This window comes from Sarcophilus harrisii, chromosome 6, assembly GCF_902635505.1.
Source record: "Sarcophilus harrisii chromosome 6, mSarHar1.11, whole genome shotgun sequence".
Taxonomy (NCBI): domain Eukaryota; kingdom Metazoa; phylum Chordata; class Mammalia; order Dasyuromorphia; family Dasyuridae; genus Sarcophilus; species Sarcophilus harrisii.
The window spans coordinates 233,300,660-233,324,276 of NC_045431.1; the positions used below are offsets into that span (position 1 = coordinate 233,300,660).

The 23,617-nt window shown below is 42.7% G+C and overlaps 1 protein-coding gene across 1 annotated transcript in view; it reads right to left on the bottom strand.

Annotated features, from left to right (window-relative positions):
* The window catches only part of AGBL2 (ATP/GTP binding protein like 2), a 60,127-nt gene extending 37,008 nt beyond the window's left edge, over window positions 1-23,119 (bottom strand). The window contains 6 exon segments of the mRNA XM_031943134.1: window positions 3,348-3,455; window positions 4,550-4,735; window positions 5,984-6,082; window positions 9,360-9,494; window positions 21,727-21,790; window positions 22,400-23,119. Coding sequence (XP_031798994.1) covers window positions 3,348-3,455; window positions 4,550-4,735; window positions 5,984-6,082; window positions 9,360-9,494; window positions 21,727-21,790; window positions 22,400-22,432 — 625 coding nt within the window. The 5' untranslated portion in view covers window positions 22,433-23,119.
* Window positions 23,120-23,617: the final 498 nt, after the last annotated feature.

The window sequence follows — 23,617 nt, forward strand, 5'->3', positions numbered from 1 at the left end:
AGTTGATTGGGGGGAGAGAGTCCCTTCCTCTCTGTGGCCACCAGCTGCTCTGCTTCCCTGGAGCTTCACCACCATCATCATGGCCCACTCTCACCCCCAGGAAAAGCTTTTTGGCCCTTACACTCATCAGAGCTTCCCCTTTGACAGGAGAGCTGGAAGATGGAACAACAAACTCCCCACAGCCTGTAAGGAGGGCTTACATCTCTTCATTCACTACCATCTTCCCCCTGGCTCTGCTGTGGCCCTCCCCTCATCCTCCCCCTTTTCAGCACCTTTTTCTACTTTGTCTTCCCTTGCTAGATCATGAGCTCCCTGAGGGCAGATTTGGCTTTCTTTTTCTTATTCGCCCTCTGCCTGGCACATGCTTGGCAGCTGCCCTTTGTTCTCAAGGAGAAGCAGACTGACACCCCCCTGTTAGAGTCGAGCCACCCTGTGTCTGACTGTGGCCGGTCAGACCAACACAAGCTTGGAATGCTCAGCCACGGTAGGACACAAATAGCCCAGGTGAACATTTGGGGGCTTCTCTGAGCATCTCGTGTTTCTTCTGGGCTAATGCAATTCTGCTTTGCTCATAGAGCCTCTTCTCTGGTGAGGGCACGCCATGCTGGGGGGTCCTGTGCCAGTGTCTCCCACAGCACACAATTTATTCCAAAGTTCTTCAGGGGCTCCTTGAGAGTGTCCTTGTATGGCTTCTTCTGACCACGCTGTGACCTGGTCCTGTGCGAATTCTCCCTGAATTTTTCAGGGATAGGAACTCTCCAAAACCATCTAAGTCACAGGGAGGTCATGAACTATCTTTTAGACAACCGTATGATTAGCATGTGAACCACATGGCCAGCCCACTAGAGCTGCCTTTCTGCAGTTTGAATGCTTGACCGCTTAGTTTGAGAAGGGACCCCAGTGTCTGGGACCTTATCCTGCCATATGCTCTTCAGAATCTTCTGAAAACACTTCAAATGGAAGTAATCCCGTTTCCTGGCATGGTTTAGTTGGTGTTTAATAAATGGTCATTTTATCATCTCCCTCTGTAGGAGGAATGATTCATTCTCAGGAACTGAATTCTTCAATCATAGCTGGTTCTCTTCTCCAAAGCCAGACAAGACTCCCTGTAGACTAACAAAGCCTCTCTCTTTACTGACTCCTCAGGTGAGCGTAGACAGAGCTGGTGGGCTTTTTGAAGGCTCCTCAGCTGTGACTAGCCTTTAGCTGGACAACAGCTGGCTGCCACTGCTATGACTCCATCAAAGTGATGGAAGAACCTCCTTCTTCATGCCTCTTAAAAGGGAGACTCAGGTTCTCTACATGTCCTTTTCATGCTACAAGTGGGCTATTCCAAGTTTTGTACCATTTTGTGGCGTTTTACTTACAAAGTCCTAGAGAATCAGCAAAGAAAATGATTGAGAACATAGCAGCAAAGTTGCAGATTCTACAGAGTAGTAACAAAACACAGGAGACATAAAGAAGAGATTCTCATTTAAAGTAACTAGGATAAGAGGGAATGATGGCCACAGAGTAAGGGCATCAGTATGCTTGTCTGATGCACATCTCTCAGGTGGGAAAGGCTGGAGACTCTGTCTCCTGGAAAGTGCTAAGAGTGTCACAGAAATGTATTGGGTAGACTTGGGTGTATGTAGACATTCTGTAACTTGGTGACTAAGTGGAGGCTGAATGGGGAGAGAGTCAGACAGGTGGACACCCCAGCCCCGCAGCTGTTGTATTGATCAAGGGGTCAAGTGATTGGGGGCAGTGTCAGAGGTGAAGAAGGGACATATTCAAGAGCTGTCTATAGTATTATCATTGTTATTTTTTTTTTTTTTTTGCCATGGTCCAGATAGGAGCACTGAGAATATTCCTTCAGCAATAAGGTGATTCTATTTCTTTAAGGAACACTTTGTAACTCTACAAGTGTTGAGTATGCTTTGGCAGGTGGACTCTAAGACATTTTATGTACTTTGCCGTGAGGGAGCATGGTGGCTTTCCTCTTAACCTAAGTGAGGCTTTTTGGGAGGCTACGATGGGGGGGCTATTCTTACTGCAATGCTGTGAGCGTTCAAGTCACAATAGAACCAGAACTGCAGGTGAACCAGAGAAGAGAAGGATAGGCTGACACAGCAGGGGCGGGCTGCAGCATGCTACCAATAATGATACACGTGGGATGCAGTGGGAAAGACATCCTCACGGTCAACTGGCTACAACAAGAACAAGGAATACCGGGCAGACAGGCCAAGCTCAGCCCTGGTGGGCACGACATATTCTACAACCTGCAGGGAGTGTGGAGGAGATTCTCCGCAAAGGCTTTATGCAAAAACACAGACAGAAAGCATGAGGATGCAGAAATGGGCCGCCATCTGCAAAGCAAACACGGATTCACTGAAATCTGGCCATGTCCTTCTGGTGCTGGATAGGGCTGAGACTCAGGGGGCCTCCTGATCTTCCAAGCAGCTAAAGTGCAGCTTCCCAAAAGATCCATGGTGATTCACATTAAGTGCCTAAGTCAATTGTAAACATCGTCATGGATAGAGCAGGGATATGGCTGGCCCATCAATTCTTCATGTGCTCGGGGCTGCTACTAGCCACAAAGGCTTATCCGCAAGGTGTAGCAACACCAGCAAATGTATCATCCAGGAAAAAATGACTGAAAAAGGAGGCAAGCCAGTCATGTCACAAAAGCATGAGACAAGAAATGGGCAGATCCAGAACCGGCCTGAAACCACCAGTATGCTAAGTGGCAAGGCTCGGGGATGCTGGGTCCATCCTCTATGGATTCCATGGAAGGCACGAGGTGAAAAAGTAGGAGAATGAGTTGAAATCTACACACTGTAGATTGGTAAATCTACAATTCACTGTGAAATCACAGCTCCACTGAAACACTCATGGATTCTATTTTTTTTAAAATGCAGATTTTATACACGTTCTCTTAACATAATAATCATGTACAAATCATCCTCACAACTATCTTTCCTTTAAAAATAAGTCAAACCGAGAATGATATGTCTTGTAAAAAATCACAGAACACTGGGAAGTGAACCATCAAGAAATGGGGGAAGGAAGGAAGGATGAAAGATGGTGTCAGTGATTTAGCTGAGAGGTGGAAAGCAGGTTCCCTGGAGGTAGTTCTAGTGAGATTTGCTTCAGAGAGAAGAAGGAAGTCACAATACAACTTAACAACCAAAATAATAATAATAATGATATTTCTGCCGAACCGTGAAAGTACTGAGGTTGACCTACAAATATCAACATTCTTGATCAATCTGCTCATCAAAAGATACTTCATTTGCTTTTCATTTATGTGATTACAGATTTTTCCAGCTGTCACAATGAAGCCCTTTTGAGGAAAATGAGGATACCTGATTCGATGTGATAGACCACTGTGCCTTTTCCCTCTCCAACAATTTCCGGTACCTTCTCATTTCCTGTAGGATGATAGAAATACTCAGGCTTGGGTGGGACCCATTCTGAAAGGAGACATCCAACAGGAACAGGCAGTCAATAACCACCTAATGAGGAGCAAAACTACCAAAATTACTCTGTTCATTTCTATAAGGACCACAACAAAGACTTCTTCTCCCTTCTAAAGCATTCCCCTTGGCAGCTCCCACATGTGGGGTTATTTGGATGCTAAGACAATAAGGCTGTGAAAACTTCCTTGGGGTAACTGAGGACAAGATTGTAAATCAGCCTGGTCACTGCAACTGACTTCTAGAATGGAGGCTCAAAGTGCATTTCCCAGAAGTAGTTTAGGGTTCCACAGGGATTTCTAGAAGGAATAGAGATAAGGAGAGGCAGCCAGGACTGAGAACGCCTGGACAGTGTTAATTTGAAGGTCTGGAGTGGTGCAGGATATGAGGAAGGCCTTAACTCCAGTGGAGAAGTTCTGAGAAGTGCCCAGGTACAGGGCACACCACTGGGCCATCCAACTTTCCTTGCTTTGCCTTTCCAGTTGACAAGCAACTATCTGATCACCAGGACAATTCTCAGTGACCTTGATCCTGGGTGGGGCAAACATTGCATGGCAAACACTAACATGCGTACATAACAGAAAGATATATCTCCTCTCTCAACAAATAGATTTGTATTCTGGTTTGCTTCAGTTACTTTTGGACCAGGAATAACATGAATCATTTTGCCAGAACTTGGTCACGCAAAAAATATGGGAAAGTGGGCCAAAAATAAGCTTTGGACTCTAGAAGCCCTGGGTTCAAGCACTGCCTCTGATGAATACTGTCTTTGTGAAGTGAGCTCTCACTGAGCCAGGCTCTTCCCCAAGACAATTCCCTAAGCTACTGGAGCCTCTGATCTTCATCAGGGGTGAGAATTTTCACAGTAGGGGATCCCACGATCATTAAGTCACAGGTCTTGACCTTGACAAGTCTAGATAAATGATTACCTTTTACTTTCTGAAGCTGAACGGTAAAGAGCCAGAGCACAGACCTGTGGTGACCCCTTTAAGTGAGAGGAGCCCAGGCTGAAAGTTCTTGCCAGTTATTAGCCTTACTTGGCAGAGCCCCATTACTACTAGCTCACGGAAGCATCGATAAAGTTAGATTACCGATATGATGAATGTTTTCCTTGATGACTTCGCATTCTATGGGCCATCGGGGAGCCTGCAGAAACCCATCGTTAGAGAAGAAAGCAAAGAGATTCCGGGGTTCTCGAAGGCGTGGGTTTCCTTCACCAAATTCATCAAAGAGCAGTTGGTTGCTCTTAAACAGAGGTGTTTCCAATAAAAGGGAACCTAGAGAAGAAAAAGGGAGTGAGGAAAAGGTTTTCTTCTTAAACCTGAGAGATCTAATCCGGAAATATCAAGAATTTGGTGGCTTTTTTTCTATAAAAGACTATGGATGTGTTTTTCTTGGTCTCTTATTAGGAGGATTGAAGGGAATAAACAGGCCTGTTATGTGTCAGGCACCATGCTAAGAATTTTTTTTCATGCTAAAAATTTTTATAAGCCCTCTCTTTTAATCCTTACTCAGAAGTAGGTACCATTGTTGCCCCCATTTTACAGCTTAGGAAACTGAGGCAGGCAGCTGTTATGTGACCTGTCCAAGGTCACAGAGCTGGTGTCTGAGGCTGGATTTGGATTCAGGTGTGCGAAAAGGCAGCATAGGTTACAGACAGATAGACAACACACTGCCTGTCCTTCATTTAAGCTCTCAAGTGTGATGCCCAAATCACTCTTTTCATGCAGTGGTTAGCAAGGATCTAAAAGACTCTTGCAACAGATGTGATTCCTCATCTATATATTTTAAAAACAAAAAGCTGTTACAACTCATTTGTGAGCATCAAAAAGCAAAGTGGGAGTAAAAAGCAACTGAATTATTTCTTTAAACGAGAAATTACTTCATTAAAAAAAAAATCTATACTAAAAAATAGTAGTTGCCCATTGACCAGTCACACAGGCCGCATCCTAAAGCACGCCGCCTCTCCTGCCTAAGCCCAGACAAGGTCCTGTACAGTGGAGGAAGAAGGGCTCTGCAGCCAGAGATCTGAGGTTCAAATCTTTCCTCTAATCTTTACTGAAATGATTTGATCTCGAGTAGGTTCCTGAATCTCTTGGGTCTCGGTTTCTTCATTGGAGGCTCTGTCCAGCTCCAGATCTAGGAGGTGAGACCCCATGAAGATAAAGTGCATTATCTTTGGTGACCTCAACTCTCCCCAATTCTGCCTCCTATTCCCCCTAAGTCAGGTACGCTGGGGTCAGATCCCGCCTCAGTTCTCAATCACCAAAAAGCAACATCTTTGAGCTTTAGCTTCCTTTTCTGTAAAATGGGGAGGTCTGCCACCAGGGGTCACTGGGAGGAAAGTGTCCTATCTATGTCACAGTCAGGACTTGCAGACAATGAAACTGGCCCTTCTTTTCTACTCATTCTGATTTTATCCACACTGAGGTATACTTTTTTCCTCCCACTATAAACTACCTCAGTCCATTTAAATATTAAAAATTCAAGCCAATGTTTCCTTCTAGCTACACTTCCCAACTTACTGTCTTGGGAAAATGAAGATGATCCAGATTTGAAGAACCATGTATTGGTTGTCTCCATTTGGGACAGAAGCCCGGAGGAAGGGGAGGCACATGAATTCCCTGGCACGGAGGAAACAACTACATTGATTAATTTTCAAAGAGTTAAAAGAACAATTAGCTAATTCAACAGACTCTCAAAACCAGTATTCCCAGCACTTTTCTGAACCAAATGCAGCGACATCTGTAGGAGAATAACTTAAAGTCATAATTACCGAGGCTGACACTGGAGAATCATAATAAAGATAATTACACAGAATGATTAAGCTCTTATTCTACCTGCCCGGCTCTTTCACTTGGCTCTCTGCAACTTGTTCACTATTCTTAAGACTCCTACTTCCAAACCTGCTGGAAGTGCTTTCTCCAAGTCTCATTGAATTTACAAGCTGCATTTATCTTATCAACTGTTAATCAATCAACAAGCATATTATTTTTTTGCAATTCTTCTAAACACATTTCCATATTTATGCTGCGTAAAAAATATCAAATCAAAAAGGGAAAAAATGAGAGGAAAGAAACCAAGCAAGCATATAACAACAACAACAAAAAGGTGAAAATACTGTTGTGACCCACAGTCAGTTCCCACAGGCCTCTCTCTGGATGCACATGGCTTGGCTCTCTCCCTCACAAAACCATTGGAATTGTCTTGAATCAGCTCACTGTTAAAAAGAGCCATGTCCATTCAAATTGGTCACTGTATGATCTTGCTATTGCTGTGCACAATGATCTCCTGGTTCTGCTGATTTCACTTAGCATCAGTTCATATAAGTCTCTCCAGGTCTCTCTGAAATCATCCTGCTGTTCATTTCTTAGAGAACAATAATAATATTCCATAACATTTATATACCATGACTTATTCAGCCATTCCCCAACTGATAAGTATCCACTCAGTTTCCAGTTTCTTACCACTACAAAAAGAGCTGCCACAGACATTTTTGCATGTTTAAAGGTGGGTCCCTTTCCCTCCTTTAAGATCTCTTTGGGATACAAGCCCAGTAGAAACACTGCTGGGTCAAAGAGTCTGCACAGTCTGATAGTCCTTTGAGCACAGTTACAAATTGTTCTCCAGATACCCATCCATTTCTCACCCAGGCTGTTGTCACATCTTGTTACATCTACTTTTACAGGATCTCTCATGGACATCCCTCATACAATCATCCCGGTAGTTCGACCCTCATCCTCCTCTCAGTATTTGTCTCCCAGGCTTTGTCTCTCCACTCCATTCCATTTTCACTCAAAGGGATTTTCCTTAAGCGAAGGGTCTGACTATGTCTCTTTGTCTCTCTCACACACATACATATACATACATACATACACACATCTCATCCCTGCTCACTAAACTCCTGTGGTTCCTATTACCTCTAAAAGCAAATAGAAAGTATGTTTTGGCATTTAAGGCTTTTTACTACCCACACTCTTTTCACATTTCAGACCTTCTTAAATTGTTTCCCTCCATTCCCTCTGGGTTCCATTTATTTTGGTCTACTTACTATTCCTTGATTATACAATACTCCATTTCCTATCTCACTTTGTATTACCTGTTTCTGTCTGTGCTTAGAATGTCCTTCCTTTTCACTTCTGACTCTTGGATTTGTGCCTTCCTTCTAGACTTGGCTCAAATTCTACTTTTTACAGGAGGCCAGTCTCTCTTCCCCTAGCTTCTAGTACTTTCGCCTCTGAAATTACCTCCTATCTCTTCTGTATGTAAACTGTTACGCATCTAATTTTCTATATGTTATTTACATACTATCTTCCCTCATTCGAATGGGAGGTTCTTGGAAGTGGAGACTTGTCCTTATTTGTCTCCCCACAGCTTAGCACAGTTATTGACACAAGTTCAGTCATTATTCAGTTATGTCTGATTTTTCATGACCCCTCCTTGGGATTTTCTTGGCAAAAACACTGGAGCAGTTTGCCCTTTCTTTCTCCAGCTCATTTGACAGATGAAGAGACTGAGGCAAACAGAGTGAAGTGACTTGCTCAGGATCACACAGCTAGTAAGTGACTGAGGCCAGAATTGAATTCTAATCTTTCTGACCCCAGGCCTGGTGCTCTAACCACCCAGCTGGCTTAATAATATCTTGAGTCAATTGATAAATGGTCAAAAGATATGTGCAGACACTCTTCAGACGAAGAAATTAAAGCATTTCTAGGTATATGAAAAAATGCTCTAAATCACTATTGATCAGAGAAATGCAAATTAAGACAACTCTGAGGTACCACTACACATCTCTTAGATCAGCTACGATGACAGGAAAAGATAATGATGAATGCTGGAGGGGATGTGAGAAAACTGGGACACTGATAACACTGTTGGTAGAATGGTGGATACTAGAATGGTGGATACATCCAGCCATTCTGGAGAGCAATTTGGAACTATCCTCAAAGGGCTGAAAAACTGGGCATACCCTTTGATCCACCAATATTTCTATTGGGCCTGGATCCCAAAGAGATCATAAAAAGAGGAAAAAGGACCCACATGTGCAAAAATGTTTGTGGCAGCCCTTTTTGTGATGGCAAAAAACTGGAAACTGAGTGGATGCCCATCAGCTGGAGAATGGCTGAATACGTTATTGTATACGAATATTATGGAATATTATTGTCCTGTAAGAAACAATCACTAGGATGATTTCAGAGAAGCCTGGAGAGACTTACATGAACTGATGCTGAGGGAAGTGAGCAGAACCCAGGAGATCAGTATATATGACAACAGCAAGATTATGTGGTGATTAACTCTGATGGACGTGTCTCTTTTCAACAATGGGGCAGCTAGGTGGTGCAGTGGATAGAGCACCAGCCCTGAAGTCAGGAGGACCTAAGTTCAAATCTGGGCTCAGACACTTAACATTTCCTAGATGTGTGAGCCAGGGCAAGTCACTTAATCCCAATTGCCTCAGCCAAAAAAAAAAAAAAAAAAAAAAAAAAAAGAAAAAGAAAAAAGAAATGAAATGGACTCAGAGAAAACTGGAAAAACCTGTATGAACTGATGTAGTTTGAAGCGAAGGGCCCCAGGTGAAGAATTTATACAATAATAACATTATAAAGAAAACCAATTCTGACTTAAGACAGAGATGAATTTATGCAGAATGAGACACATTTGTGAATATGGCCAATATGGGAATTTGTAATCAGTAATACAAGTCCCACTGGCACAGTGTTCAAGAAGTCAGTTGAAGAGCCAGAAGAAAGACAAAGGTAAATAGCCCTCTCATAAACCCTGCTCCTCAAATTCTTAGCAGTAGCAACCCCACGAAAGAACAAGGGCTACTGTGGGAAGAATCATTCAGGCGGCTTCTTGATGAGAGAGGCCTTTGGCTCATATTTACTCTTTATTACTTACATATTAGCTTCTCCTCTTGCAAAGTATCCTGATTCAAATCACTTCTTTTCCGGAAATTCCCCTTGAACAGGTATTGAGGATGCCTCTCCCAAGGATCCTGATGTTTAGCAGCATTTGGCAAACCATCACCCTGAGCTAAAAGCAAATGTTTAATTAAGGGAGCTGAAACACTCATCACATGACAAACTTAAGCTTAGTAGGATGGAAATTGCTCTATTATTGTTACCAGTAGAATTAAAGCCTTGCCAACATTCCAAATTGGTTTCACGATCTTTACGGAATTTTCTGGCAGAATAGGGGGGTAACATCTAAAGCTCAACCTCCACCAATTCTTCATGATGGTCTTATGGAGAATAGTTTAAATTAAAATATGGGTCACAAGAACCAAATGATAGCTACACTTTCATCCCACAAAGAACCAGAGGAACTTGGGAGATCACAGTGACCAAACTTATCTAACTTCCTCCCAATCTAACTGACAAATGGAACCCATGCTCATTCCCTCACCTTCTTTCCTCTTTCCTCACCTTCCTCCCTGCCACTCCTCCAAACAATCCATCTTCCTAGCTAAGAACCGAAACAGAGGCTATCCTACAGGTGCTCCCTTAACTACTCTTTTCCCCATATTTAAACTTCTCTGTATTTGGTGTCTTGATTCCTTGACAAGGTAAATTCTACCACCGTTTCTGCTTTAAACTCATTTCCTGCACATTATTCCTTTTCTCTGGTTTCTTCAATCTTTCCCCTTTTGGCTCCTTATTTGCATATAAATGGATTTCCCAAACCTAAAACAAAAAGCCTTTTCTCCACACTCTACTCCATCAAGATACTATCCCATCTGTCCTTTCTACTGCCAAATTGGATGCCACCAATTCCTCAGTATTCACTTACTACTCAAACATTCTGGCTTTGGTACCTATCGTTCTATGGAAACTGCCTTTTCAAAGGGCAGTTAGTTATATATACAGATAATTCAAACGTCTATGTCTATAGCCCTGACCTTTCTTCCAAGTTGTAGAAAAGAATATCAAATTACCTAATTCCATCTGAATCTCCCAGTGGAATTTCCTTGTAGACAAAAATATCGACCTATTCTCAGTCCTCACCTTCCTTGAACTCTCTTCATTTTTAATGGCTTCTGAGATATACCACTTTTCTGGTGCTCCTCCCTCTTAATTCCTTCAGTCTCTTTTGCTGGCTTTTTTTCCTCTTTATAATCCTTTAGTATTGATATTATCCAAAGTTTTATCGACAGTCTTCTTTATCTGTACTCTTTCCCCCAGTGATCACATTCACTCCCATGGTTTCAAATATTATCTACGTATGAATGCTAAACCAACGACTATAGTTCTACCTTTTCCCTAAGTTTCAGCATCTCAACTATTTATAGAAATGTCCTATTGATGCTAAAAATTAAACATGTCCCAAAATGAATTCCTCCCCAAAACTTGCTCTCCTCCTTCTGACTTTACTATTTTTGCTAATGGCAACTTTATTTCCTCTATCACCAATGTTCAGAACTTAAGTATTTTCTTTGATCTTCTCCCTTCCCTTCTCCATCCAATTAGTTGTCAGTTCTTAAGTTTTGAACATAACAGTTTTATCTTGCTCTCTTTCCCCATATTACCTACCTGGTTCAGGCCTTCATCTAGATAACCATCTACTTGGCCTTGCTGCCCCTACTGTTTTAGCAACTTCAATATATCTTTCAAACTTCTACTAGCCTTATGTTCCCCAACAATCTGAGTATGTCATTGTTCTGCTCAACAGTTTAATGGTTGTTATTTATCAAATGAAGATCAAATTCTTTTTTATAATAATAATAATTTTTTTATTTTTCAAAATACATGCAAAAATAGTTTTCAACATCCATCTCTGCAAAATCTTGTGTTCCATATTTTTCGCCTTCCCTCTCCCCTCCCTAGACAGCAAGCAATCCAATATGGGTTAAACATGTGCAATTCTTCTAAACATATTTCCACATTTAGAATAAAGATAAAATGAACAATTCTGATTATCTAAATTAGACTTTTTTTTCACAAACAAAACCAATGCAGGTAAAATATGAAGAAAAACAATTAATTAGGAAATATATATGTGTATAAATATTATACATGTAGGTTATCTATATATATTTATGTATATACCCTCTGTGTATATATACATACAAAAAACATACACATATGTTCAAAGAAATCCAAATTGTTAACAACCTCATGAAAAATGCTCCAAATTATTAATAATCAATAAGATGTAAATTAAAATAACCCTGATTTTTAATCTCATAACCATCCAAATGACAAAGATGACAAAAAGGGAAAATTACAATTATAGGGGAGGAAGTTACTTCAAGAAGAAAACAGCTATGTTAGGAGATTGTCAGTGAAGTTGTGAACTGGTATATTCATTGAAATTGTCATTCTGGAAAGCAATTTAGAATGAACAAAATCACTACACTGTGTATACCCTCTGATCCAGGTTTATACCTCAAAAAGATTGAAGAGAACGGAAAAAGGATCGCACATATATAAAAATATGAGTTTTTTTTTTTTTTTTTTTTTTTACTGTTTAACAAAAAACTGAAAACTAAGAGGGTGACCTTCAATTGGGGAATGGATAAATTATGGATATAAATGTAAAAGACTTTTAATGTGCTGTAAGAAATGATTAAAGGAGCAGTTTCAGAAAAATCTAGGAAGACTTCACACAGAGTGAGAGACCAAGAATAATGTTGGAAATACTATATGATGACCAGTTCTGATGGACCTGGCCATCCTCAGCAAGGAGATCAACCAAATCATTTCCAATGGAGCAGTAATGAACTGAACCAACTACGCCCAGAGAAAGAACTCTGGGTGATGACTAAAAACCATTACATTGAACTCCTAATCCCTATATTTATGCCCACCTGCATTTTTGATTTCCTTCACAAGCTAATTGTACAATATTTCAGAGTCTGATTCTTTTTGTACAGCAAAATAACGGTTTGGTCATGTATACTTATTGTGTATCTAATTTATATTTTAATATATTTAACATCTACTGGTCATCCTGCCATCTGGGGGAGGGGATGGGGGTTAATAGGTGAAAAATTGGAACAAGAGGTTTGGCAATTGTTAATGCTATAAAGTTACCCATGCATATAACCTGTAAATAAAAGGCTATTAAAAAAAAAAAAAAGAATAATGTTGGAATTTGTTGCGAGTGTCAAAGGAGACTATATCTGCAAAATACTTAGCACAGTGCCTGGCATACAGTGGGCATGACATAAATGCTTCTTCCATCCCCCCTTCTCTTCTACCTATTGCATTGTAAACTCCTTCAGGGTAGAGATCTTATTCTATTCAATACTTCTTTTATCAGCATGCTTTACACACAGGAGACTTTTTGAAACATTTGTTGAAGTTAAAAATGGTCATTCAGAACTGTTTGTGCCAAGGAGATCAATTCTTCTGAAAGCAGCCTGTTCTATGTTTGAATTAAACTCAGTAGAATGTTTTTCCTTATATAAGCTGACTGGGAATGGATAAAGTCCCGAGTCCATAAGCATATCACTAGAGACCTTTAGTTGATTGCAGGATAAAGATATGATAATGATACTAAATTAGTAGGTAGTTATGTCTTTCTATAAAAGAAAATTATTTGCAAGAAATCTTTCCATTGATATGTATAGAAGAATTGTACATGTTTAACATATATTGGATTACTTGCCATCTAGAGGAGAGAAAAGAGAATTTGGAACACAAGGTTTTGGAAGGGTGATTGTTGAAAATTATCTGTGCATGTTTTGAAAATAAAAAGCTTTGATAAGAAAAAAAGAAATCTTTCCATCTCTCTACCTCTTTTACTTCCAAGCATACTCTCTCCCTCATTCCCTCTCCTTTCAAAATTCCTCCCTCTCCTCCTCTTCCTCCCTGCTTTTCCTTGGCCCTTTCTCTCTGGCCCCCACCATGGGCAGATCCAAGCTTCTTTCCAGTCTGCACAGTCTGTTAACTGCTACCAAATATGAAGCCACCTATCAAAAAACTTGAAGCTCTAGGAGGCCCCTTCCCACATTTTACTCTTTTCACATAAAACCACTCAATTTGGAGCTGAAGGTTAAATGCAAAAGCCATAAGGGCAAGGCAGATGGCTGAAGCCAACTTATCCTAGAGTCAGAGGGGCACAGATGGAGAAATCTTCTCATGTTTATGAATAAAAGAATGGAAATGGCCCAGACAAAGTTTTAAAAGTACAGACTTGTTAGAGAAACATTTTAAACTTTCTGAGGCATTCTTAAATGTACAAATTGAGTTTATTTACATAGTTATTCAAATGTGCCAGTGGAGAAATTCATGGCTGGGCAATACTCTATCCAGACAAAATAACACACAATATATAAATCTTGTTCATAAAATGTTGGAGTTAATTAGAACATCAGAGGCTATCTCACCTCCTTGTGCATGTGAGGAAACTAAGGCACAGGGAAATGAAGTGATTTACCCAGAGCCAGGTCTAGAGTCAGAGGTGAGAAGCCAGCTTCTGCCACTTTCAAGCTGAGGCAAATCGTTCAGCCTCTGGTGGGGGTAGGGAGGAGGTGTGAGGTAGTGGGCGGTGGTGGTAAGGGGGATTCTTATGGTCTCTTAGATTCACTTATGGATATATGGGCATGTGAAAAAAGGCCCTCTTTTCAGTGTTTAAGTTTAAAAATTTTTGAATAATTTAACATAAAAGAGATTTCAAACAGAATCTTACACCATCTGTAACAAAAGCTCCAAAATGATATACAACCTAAATGTAAAAGTTTACTTCAAAAAAGTTACAGGGAAATAAATGGAAACACTTTTTGTAACTATGTTAATGAGGGGATTCATATCTAATCAGAATAAAGGAGATCAAAAAAGACAAACTAGATAATTATGATTAAATAAAATTTCAAAGTTTTGGAAAGATGAAAATCAGTATAATTAGTCTAAGATGGAAAGCAGTCAGGCAGGAAAAATTTTGTGTGAAAACCATATGGTAAAAATCTAATATGCAAGATCTACAGAGAAGTGACACAGATATGTAAGATTTAAGAGCCACTCCCAAATAAAGTGTTAAAAGTTTTTAGAAAAAATGCAAAATATTAACAGCTATATAAAGTCTTAAAATCACAAATAAAAATGCAAATTAGAACAACTCTGGGGTTTCCTCTTACATACATTAAATGGCAAAGATGGTGAAAAACAAAATAGACCATTTTGGGGATTCCTGACAAGACAGGCACATTAATACATTGTTGCTAGAGCTACTGTGACGATTAAATGAGATAATATATATATAAATGCTTTATAGATCTTAAAGTACTTCATAAAGTGTTGTGCATTATGAAGAAGATGATGATGATGACTGCTATTATAATCTGCTAAGCAGAGAGAATCAAGGGGGACATTTATTTGGAATATAAACTCATGTAAAATCTTATGGAAAGTGGTGATGGGAGATTACGAACATCATCATTTCATAGAATACAGAAGCAATAGGTAGAAAAAATTAAAGAAAACTTAATAAGAGGCCCATCTAAGCAAAGTTATCCCAAAGGCATCTCAATATAAAACTGGAAGAACAACAGATGCAAGAAACAGGAACAGATTTATAAAAAATATTTGTAACTTTTCAGCCTTGAGAACAGTGGAGTTATCACATTTGGGCTCTAATATTACAGTCTGCTCTGTCCTTATTAAAAAAAAAAAGGTAAATATGTTACTGAAAAGAACAAATAATAAACTAGACCAATGGTAGATAGAGAAAGTCTGTCCTAGAGGTGATATAACTGAGAGAACATTGAGGGAATGATTTTCAAGATTTGTAAAGAAAGAAAAAATAGCAATGGCTTAGGAAAATTTTTTTTTCAAATTTTATTACTATGAAAAAGAAAGGCACTCTTGAAAACATCAGCAACCAATGAAGTATATTCTTACCTTCCCAGCTATATAACAATTTTATAAAAATAATCTACACAAATCAAGGCCATCCTTGAGCAAGGGATAAAGAGAGGATATTTTATTGTAATGTTCCAGAGTAGATGGTATCTTTACAAATATCAGATAATTGAAAGATATAAAGAATACAAGATCCCATTGTGCTTAAAGTTATTGATTGTAAAAACCAAAACAAAACAACAAAAAAATTTGAGTTAGTAAAACAAAGTGCACCTTTAAGGGTCTCCTCCAATAGAGTATCTTATATACACATGTCAAAAGTATGCAGATTTTCTGACAGAAATAATTTTGTTTAATGACACTTTGGTCATTAACACAAAAAAGAATCCTATCCAGCAGAATCAAAGGCTGCTTTACAGGCTCTTTTACAACAAAGTGTTCCTCATCCTTACATCAAGATCATTAAAGTTACCTTGGAAGATAGAAAATATCTCTTACTTATCGATTCTCTGACCATAAAAACAAGACGAGGCAGACAATAGGAAGATGTATATTTGGCAACAATATCCATCACTTGAAGAGAGCCATCTACACTCAGAGAGAGAACTGTGGGAACAGAGCATGAAACACAATACAGCATTCTCACTTTCTCTGTTGTTATTTGCTTGCATTTTTGTTTTCTTTCTCACTTTTTCTTTTCCTTCCTTTTTGATCAGACTTTTCTTGTGCAGCAAAATAACTGTATAAATATGTAAACATATATTGGATTTCATGTGTATTTCAACATATGTAACATATATTGGACTACCTGACATTTAGGGGAGGGGGTAAGGATTAGGTGTTTAAAATTTGACACAAAAGGTTTTACGAGGGTCAATGTTGGAAAAATCACCCATGTGTATGTTTTGTAAATAAATAAATATATTTTAAAAAATCAATATCCATCACTGTAATAGAATAAGGCCCAATGTAAAGCCAAGATCCAGAGAACAAAGGAAGGTGAGGGCCTTCAGATGCTCCTTGCAGATGTCATCATAATGACTGCATCAAATCCCAAATCACTGCAGGATTGGGGTCAGGGTACAACATGTCTGACTGTAGCTGATCAGACCAATAAACTTCAGAAGGCTCTGCAATAGGTCTGGCACAGACAGTCTGAGTATTTAAGATGGAGATGTCTCTAGATTTGTGCATCTTACATTTCTTTTGAGCTACTACAATTCAGCTTTGCTCCTGGAGTTCAGTGCCTTCTGTGATATGAGCATGCTGGACGGTCCCATGCCGGTGTCTCCCATGTCTGCCAATCAACTCTTCAGTTCTCTGGAGAGACCTCGAACATCGCTTCTTCTGACCTCTGTGCCAGCTCTTGCTTTGTGAGTTCTTCATAAAATACTCTTCTGGCAAACATACATCTAGCATTCCACCAAAAAGTGATCAGCCCATCAGAACTGCGCTTTCTCCGAGGGTCTGAATACTTGGCAGTTCAGTTTGAGAGAGGACTTCAATGTCTAGTACCCTATCTTGCCAGAATCTTCCTAAGACAATTCAAATGGAAGCGATTCAGTTTCCTGGCGTGGTGCTGGTGGATCTTCCAGGTTTCACAGGTGTACAATAATGAGGCTCTATAGACCTTCAGTTTGGTAGGCAATCTATTAAGTCTTCTTTTCCACCCTTTCCTTTGGAGCCTCCCAAATCCTGAGCCAGCTCTGGCAATATGGGTGTCAACCTTATCATCTCTGTGTATATCCCTGGAAAGTAGACTGCCCAGGTCAGTGAACTCATCCACAGCATGCAAAATTTCTCCATTTTCTGTAACCAATGGTTCCACTGTTTTATTGCTACTTGTTAGGCACAACCAGCAGAGAATCAAATCATACTCTGTTGCATCTCAGCCTCCGAGGCTGCACTGAGTACACAATCATCTGTGTGTGATAAAAATTTGATATGCCAGATTTTCAGAGAAGTGACATAAATACACAAGATTTAAGAGCCACTCTGCAATAAATAAAGTGGTTAAAAATTTTCAGGAAAAAATGCAAAGTATTAACAGTCATAAAAAGAAAGCTTTAAATCACTAATAAGAATGCAAATCAGAACAACTCTGGGGTTTCCTCTTGCACCAACTCTCCTTCCACTTAAGTCTTGGCCTTTTCAACTTAAACAACTTACCATCAGTGCAGCAGCTGGCCTTGATGAAGGCGTCCAACAATATTGCTGAAAAACAACCTATTAAAAAAAATTGGGAGCAAGCACACAGCCCTGCTTCACTCCACTGGTGACTGGGAAAGAGTAAATGCACCATCTATTATCTATAACCTACACAAGCAAGCTGTCAGGAAACTTAAGATAAACTTCTCCGGGCAACCAAATTTTGCCATAATCTTTCACAAGCCCTCACAACGGACAGTATGAAAGACCTCAGTCAAATCAACAAACGTGCAGAGACTTCTGCTCTGCTCCTGGACTTTCCTGTGGAACAAAGAACCTTATCAACCATTTCTCAGCTCCTTCTGAAGCCACACTGGCTCTCCAGTAGGAAATCATCTTTCAGGTGGAGGATCAGTTAATCTGGCCAGCAAGGACTGAGAAGGAGAGAGAGGGAGACCCCACCTTCCACCAGCCCATGATAATCTCCAACAACAACCCTATTTTCTTTTATGAAGATGGGCAAGGGACACATCCTTGAACTCCCGGGGGATAATTTCCTCTTGTCATATAACCTAGAAGATTTCAGTCAGCTTTTGTACAAGCAGTGGACCCCTGACTTTAAATCTCAGCTGGAATAGAATTGGCACCAGGCACTTTGACACACAAGAGGAACCTAATGGCACCTAAAATCTCTTCAGTTGGAAATTCGGGGGAAAATTCAGTTGGAAATTCAAATGGAATTCAGCAGCAAGGTGACACAATGGATAGAGCAGCAGCCCTGAAGTCAGGAGGACCTGAGTTCAAATCTGGTCTCAGATACTTAACACTTTCCTGGCAGTGTGACTCTGGGCAAGTCACTTAGCCCTAATTGCCTCAGCAAAAAACCAAACCAAAACAAAAAAATTTCAGGTGTGGCTTCAATACTGGTTAATGAAGGTCTATTGAAAATGCTATGGAAGTGTTCAGCCCACTTTTCCAGGACCCTGTACTTACACTAATCAATGCGGCTCCATTATTACTGGGTAGCTGAGATGTACCATTAGTCTCTGGCCCATAAATAGCCTTTCAGGCATCATAAAAGCACCTTAGATTGTTACTATAAGAATAAAAATGAATTTCATCTGCCTTCTTCCCAAGTCAAGAATCCTGCAGCTCTCTAAGCTTCACTTCCATTTTACTTTCAATGGAGTCAAATGGATGAATTATCTTATCAGTAAACCCTGTAGTTACCAGCTTCTGAAATTCCCCATTAGGTATGTTAGGAGTATTTTTGGTACAGATAATACAGAGCCAAGAGTCAGAGAAGGCAATAAATGGGATTGCTTCTGGTCAACTATGAAGCCTGGGTACTCACTCCAAGCTCCCTTAACAGTCAAGGCCTATCTTTTCAATATAAACATTTTACTGCTGTTGCTGTAAGGCACTAGGATCTGGAACACCACTGCTCAATAAGAGTGTCACCCAAAGAGCAATAGGAAGATACATGGTTGGTGAGAGTAGGCTCCAATTAAGTGCTCCAAGAACAAGATGGACACCATTTAGGAATTGTATGACAGAAAGAGAAGCTAGGCTGGTCATGTGACAATGACTGGCCAGAATGTTACCGCCAGCGCCTTCTTGATATTGGGAGAAAGTGAGGAAGGTTTCCAGCAACACTGGCAGGAGCCATTGGAATGAACTTTTGGGAAGACATATCTAAAGGGAGGGATTCCCTGCAGATAGTATCATTCTTTAGATATCTGTTTTTGTATAACATTGGGGTGATTTCATATAGTCCCCAAACAGAGCGTGCTGCCCTAGATGAGATCCACATCTACTGGAACAGTCTGGCCTGGCTGTTCATGCTGGAAAATCAAAAATGTCTATCGTCTAGACTTCCATCACTCTTCAGACTACATATTACAAAATAATAGGGTGAAGGTGCTTCAGTCACAGAAAATTTTGTCAATACTTAAAATTACTATCAGAGTCTAAAATACTAAGAGAATGACTACTTGATTAATTCTTGATTAATTCAGTGGATAGAAGCAGCTCCTAAATTCACCTTTGGTAAAATTAAAAAAAATTCTTAGTGGAAATAGTTAAAGGGATTTTTGACTTGTTTTCCATTTCAAATGAATGACTTAGAGCTAGAACAGAACTAAGGGAGGAGATCAGGCTAGCTTACATCTAAAAACTACAAACTTCTTTTATTGACCTTAAATTTCTTTGTGACACAAAGGCCTATTGTCTTAATAACAATGTTATTACAATTGTACAATGTACAGTTACAATTATAATCATAATTATAATGACAATAACAATGATAATCATATATCTTTAAGTCATAGAATATTAAAGTTTCCAACAAAGTGAAAAGAATTATCACCCAGATGGCCACGGATAGTTCACATTTGGTAATCTATGCTATCAGATAAAGCAGGAGTGAAAAAAGAAATTGCCAGGTCACATGGCTGGAGTGAAGGCTAAACAAGCAGAGACCCTACTCCATCAAGATCTTCCTGGTATAAAGAGAAATCAAGGGAGGCCTTTTGTTGGGTGGGGCAACAGATACAAATTTATGGGAGAATATGAACAAGAGTTCCATTAGTTGGGCAGGGATGGATGGGAGGTGACCTACACCACCGGAGAGCACAGCCATTCACCGTACTCAGAAATCCATGTGAGTGCAAGTCTCAGTGCAGAGTGTGTGCAGTCATTCTCCAAAATCTCACTATGGCAGCAGGGGGCCTTTGGGTCTGAAAAGGGGCTGCCTTGCTAGTTAGCGTGATGCAGGGCACTGGGGTTGGGTTCGGCGTTCCTCAGACACCGACTGACTGTGTGACTCTGGGTCCTTCAGTGAACCCTCTGCAGCTCGGCTGCAAGGGACTGGATGGCCTCTAAGTCCACATGAGACAGCAGAACTTGAGACTCTTGCTCTGGCTGCTCCTCCTCTAAGCCATCCCACAGGGCTCTGTCCTGGACCCTTTTCTCTGCTCCCCCACCTTTGCCAACTCACTGGAAGAGCTTCATCAGCTCCTGTGGACTTAATTACCATCTCTTTGCTAACCATATTTTCCCCCAATCTCTGTTGGCCTCCAACCTCTCATTTCTAACTGCCTATCAAAGTCAATGTCCAATAGACATTTGAAATTGGTGAAATCTTATTACACCTCAAACTTCCCCTCCCCCCCAGTGTTGAGAGTGGCACCATCTCCCCAGGGCCTCAAAACTGGGCATCATCCTGGCTTCCTCTGCCCTCCTCCAGCCCCATACCCCAGCTGTTGTCTGGGCCCGTCAGATTCACCTGTGAAGGCCGTCTTGTGCACTCCCTTTGCTTCTCTCACCTGTCCTTACTCTGAGGCAGGCCCTCATCCCTGATCTACTGCCATGATGGCTGCAGCTCTGCCTGCCCCAAGTTTCTCCCACTCCAGACCACCATCCATTCAGTCTTCAAAGTGAGTTTCCTGAAGCACAGATCTGACCGAGTCTCTCCATTCAAAACCCTATTGCCTCCAAGACAAACACAAAATCCTAAACCAAATGACGTCCAAAGTCCCTTCCAGTTCTAAATCTGTCATTCTAGGATCCCCATCTTCCCTGCCTCTACTTCTCGAGACAAATGCTTCTAAGAAAAAGAAAACACAAAGGAATTCTCCACCCCATTCAAAGTACATGGGACTTGAGAAGTTGGGAGACATTCCTGATGATTTGGTCCATTTTACAAAGACTGAGACTCAGAGTATTCATGGGACACAAGGAACTAACTCATGGAAAATCTTGGACTCGGTATCCTAACTTTCCTGTGATTTTCCCTTTACTCTGTGAATTAACAAACCCAACTCTGGCCAGTGAAAGGGTGAAGTTTGAATGTCCCTCTGGGAGGTGGGATGTTTATTCTAGAATATATCTGAACAGGATTAGCTCATTCATTCCCATCCAAGATCCACTAGAAATGGGTGCTTGGTACAGGCTGTGCCCCCAATTTATCAAACCTTTAATGGCTATTGTTTTCTAAAAAGTTGTTTGCCAGCAAGGTACATAACCGTAAGAAGAATTGTGAGACTCTGAATCCAGAATGCTGCACTACTGGCGGCTCCACTGTCCCAGGCATACAGCCTGCTGTATACTGCACCGGGCTTTGGGCGGAATCTCTGGAGGCCGGCTCCACTTCCCCACCTTATTTGCTAACGAGAAGCTTTGGTCCCGCTTTCTTTTCTCCAGGCGCTGGGCGGGACTGCCCCTCTGGGCCATACCGTGAATGAGGGAGATGGTTTTGTGGAGCACCAGAAGTGCGAGGCTCTGATCCACAACCCCTGGCCAACTTTCTTTCTTACCTTTGAAGTATCCATAATACTGAAGGTGATGGTTCATAAAGGCATCGTAGGGATCTTTGAAGTTCTAGGAAAGGAAAGGAGCCGGGGTCAGGCGGCTCCCCCCCCCCCCAAGAGCGCTTCTGTGTCACTGTGGTGGCGTCATTTGCTCTGGAAGAGCACCATGATACCGGGGAGGGGCCCTGGCAGCGGGGGAGGGGCCCTGCCCGTGGGGGAGGACCCGCCCAGGAGGGTGCCTGGCAGCGGGGGAGGGGCCCTGCCCGTGGGGGAGGGCCCGCCGAGGAGGGGCCTGCCCGTGGGGGAGGGGCCCTGCCAGCGGGGGAGGGCCCGCCGAGGAGGGGCCTGCCCGTGGGGGAGGGGCCCTGCCAGCGGGGGAGGGCCCACCGAGGAGGGGCCTGCCCGTGGGGGAGGGGCCCCGCCAGCGGGGGAGGGCCCGCCCAGGAGGGCCAGGGGCTGCGCCACAGGAGGTCCCCGACTAACTGAAAATCAAACAGTCCCCAGCCCCGCCGAGGGCCCGCGCATTGAGGAGCATCTGCCAGGCCCGGGGGCTGGGCAGCTCGGTGCAGGCGCACCAGCTGTAGTCTCCGACGAGCCCCCTGCGGAGACGGCAAAGGCCGCTGCCCCGGCAGAGCTGGCGGCGCAGGGCGCCCCCCCCCGGGCGGGCGGGCACACTGACCTGCTTCAGCTCGGCCGCAAACATTGGATGCATGTCCCTCCGGCGCCCGGAGCTCCGACGGCTCCTGCCCGGGGACCCGCTTCACAGGACGAGCTTGGCCCGCGCAGCTCCTCGCTTTGGAAAAAGCTGCAAGGCCACCACGTGACGACGCGACCCCCCCCCCCTTCTACGCCCCCGCCCCGAGGTTAGAAACACGCGCGGTGCCTCCCCTACACCCCCTCCCCCGAAGGCGGCTGGGGGCGGGGTCCCAGAGCCCCACTTCCCCCCTCACAAACCGCCGGGGCCCAGGGGGGAGGGGACGGGGAGTCAGGTCGGAACTGGGATCAGGACAGACCCCGGAGAGCTGCCGAAGGAGCTGGGGGCCCTTCCGACCTCCCCCAACGCCAGGGATTGGGACCCAACGCCGACTCTGCCACCACTTACTACCTGTGTAACCTCGGGCAAGTCCCTGGGCCTCCGCCTCCCCATCTGTAGATGGGGGTGGGGAGGCCAGACTAAGATGCTCTCTAAGCCCCCTTGCAGCCCTAACTGTTGGGCGGCCAAGGCTCTGCGAGGGCTTCGTGCAGGAGACCCCGGGCTCCGCACCTGGCACGAGAAGCTTCCGGAGCTCAGCGCTGACCCGCGAACGAACACCCAGGGTCGCCTAGCAACGGCGCGGCGAACCCGGAAGCGCAACGCGTGGGACGCGAGCGCTATTGCTGGGGGAACGTAAGGGCGCCTGCTCCTGGGCCCCGCCCCTTCCCGGTGGGGATTGGTCGCGGCTGTGGTTCGAGGGGTGGGCGGAGCATGTCGGGAAATTTGAAGGAAGGGGTGGGGCGGGAGCCGGGGGCACGTGACCGGCGCCCTGCCGGAGGCTCCGCCCCCAGGCTCCCTAAAGCCGCTTTGTAACCCTTCCTCCTTCCATCCATCCGTTCGCTTGCTCACGGATTCCAGCACGCAAAGGGCCCGTTTTAGAGCTGGGAAAATAGGTTTAGAAAAGGAAACATCCGGGGCAGTTAGGTAGAGCGGTGGAGAGAGCACCAGCCCTGAAGTCAGGAGGATCTGAGTTCAAATCCAGCCTCAGACACAACACTTCCGGCTGTGTGACCTTGGGCACGTCACTTAACCCCAATTACCTCAGTAAAAAAAAAAACAAAAAAAAACCAAAATCATCAGTAGCAGGGCCGGCCCCATTCATTTCTTCTACTGGCGCCCCCTCCCTGGAAATCCCTGGAAAGT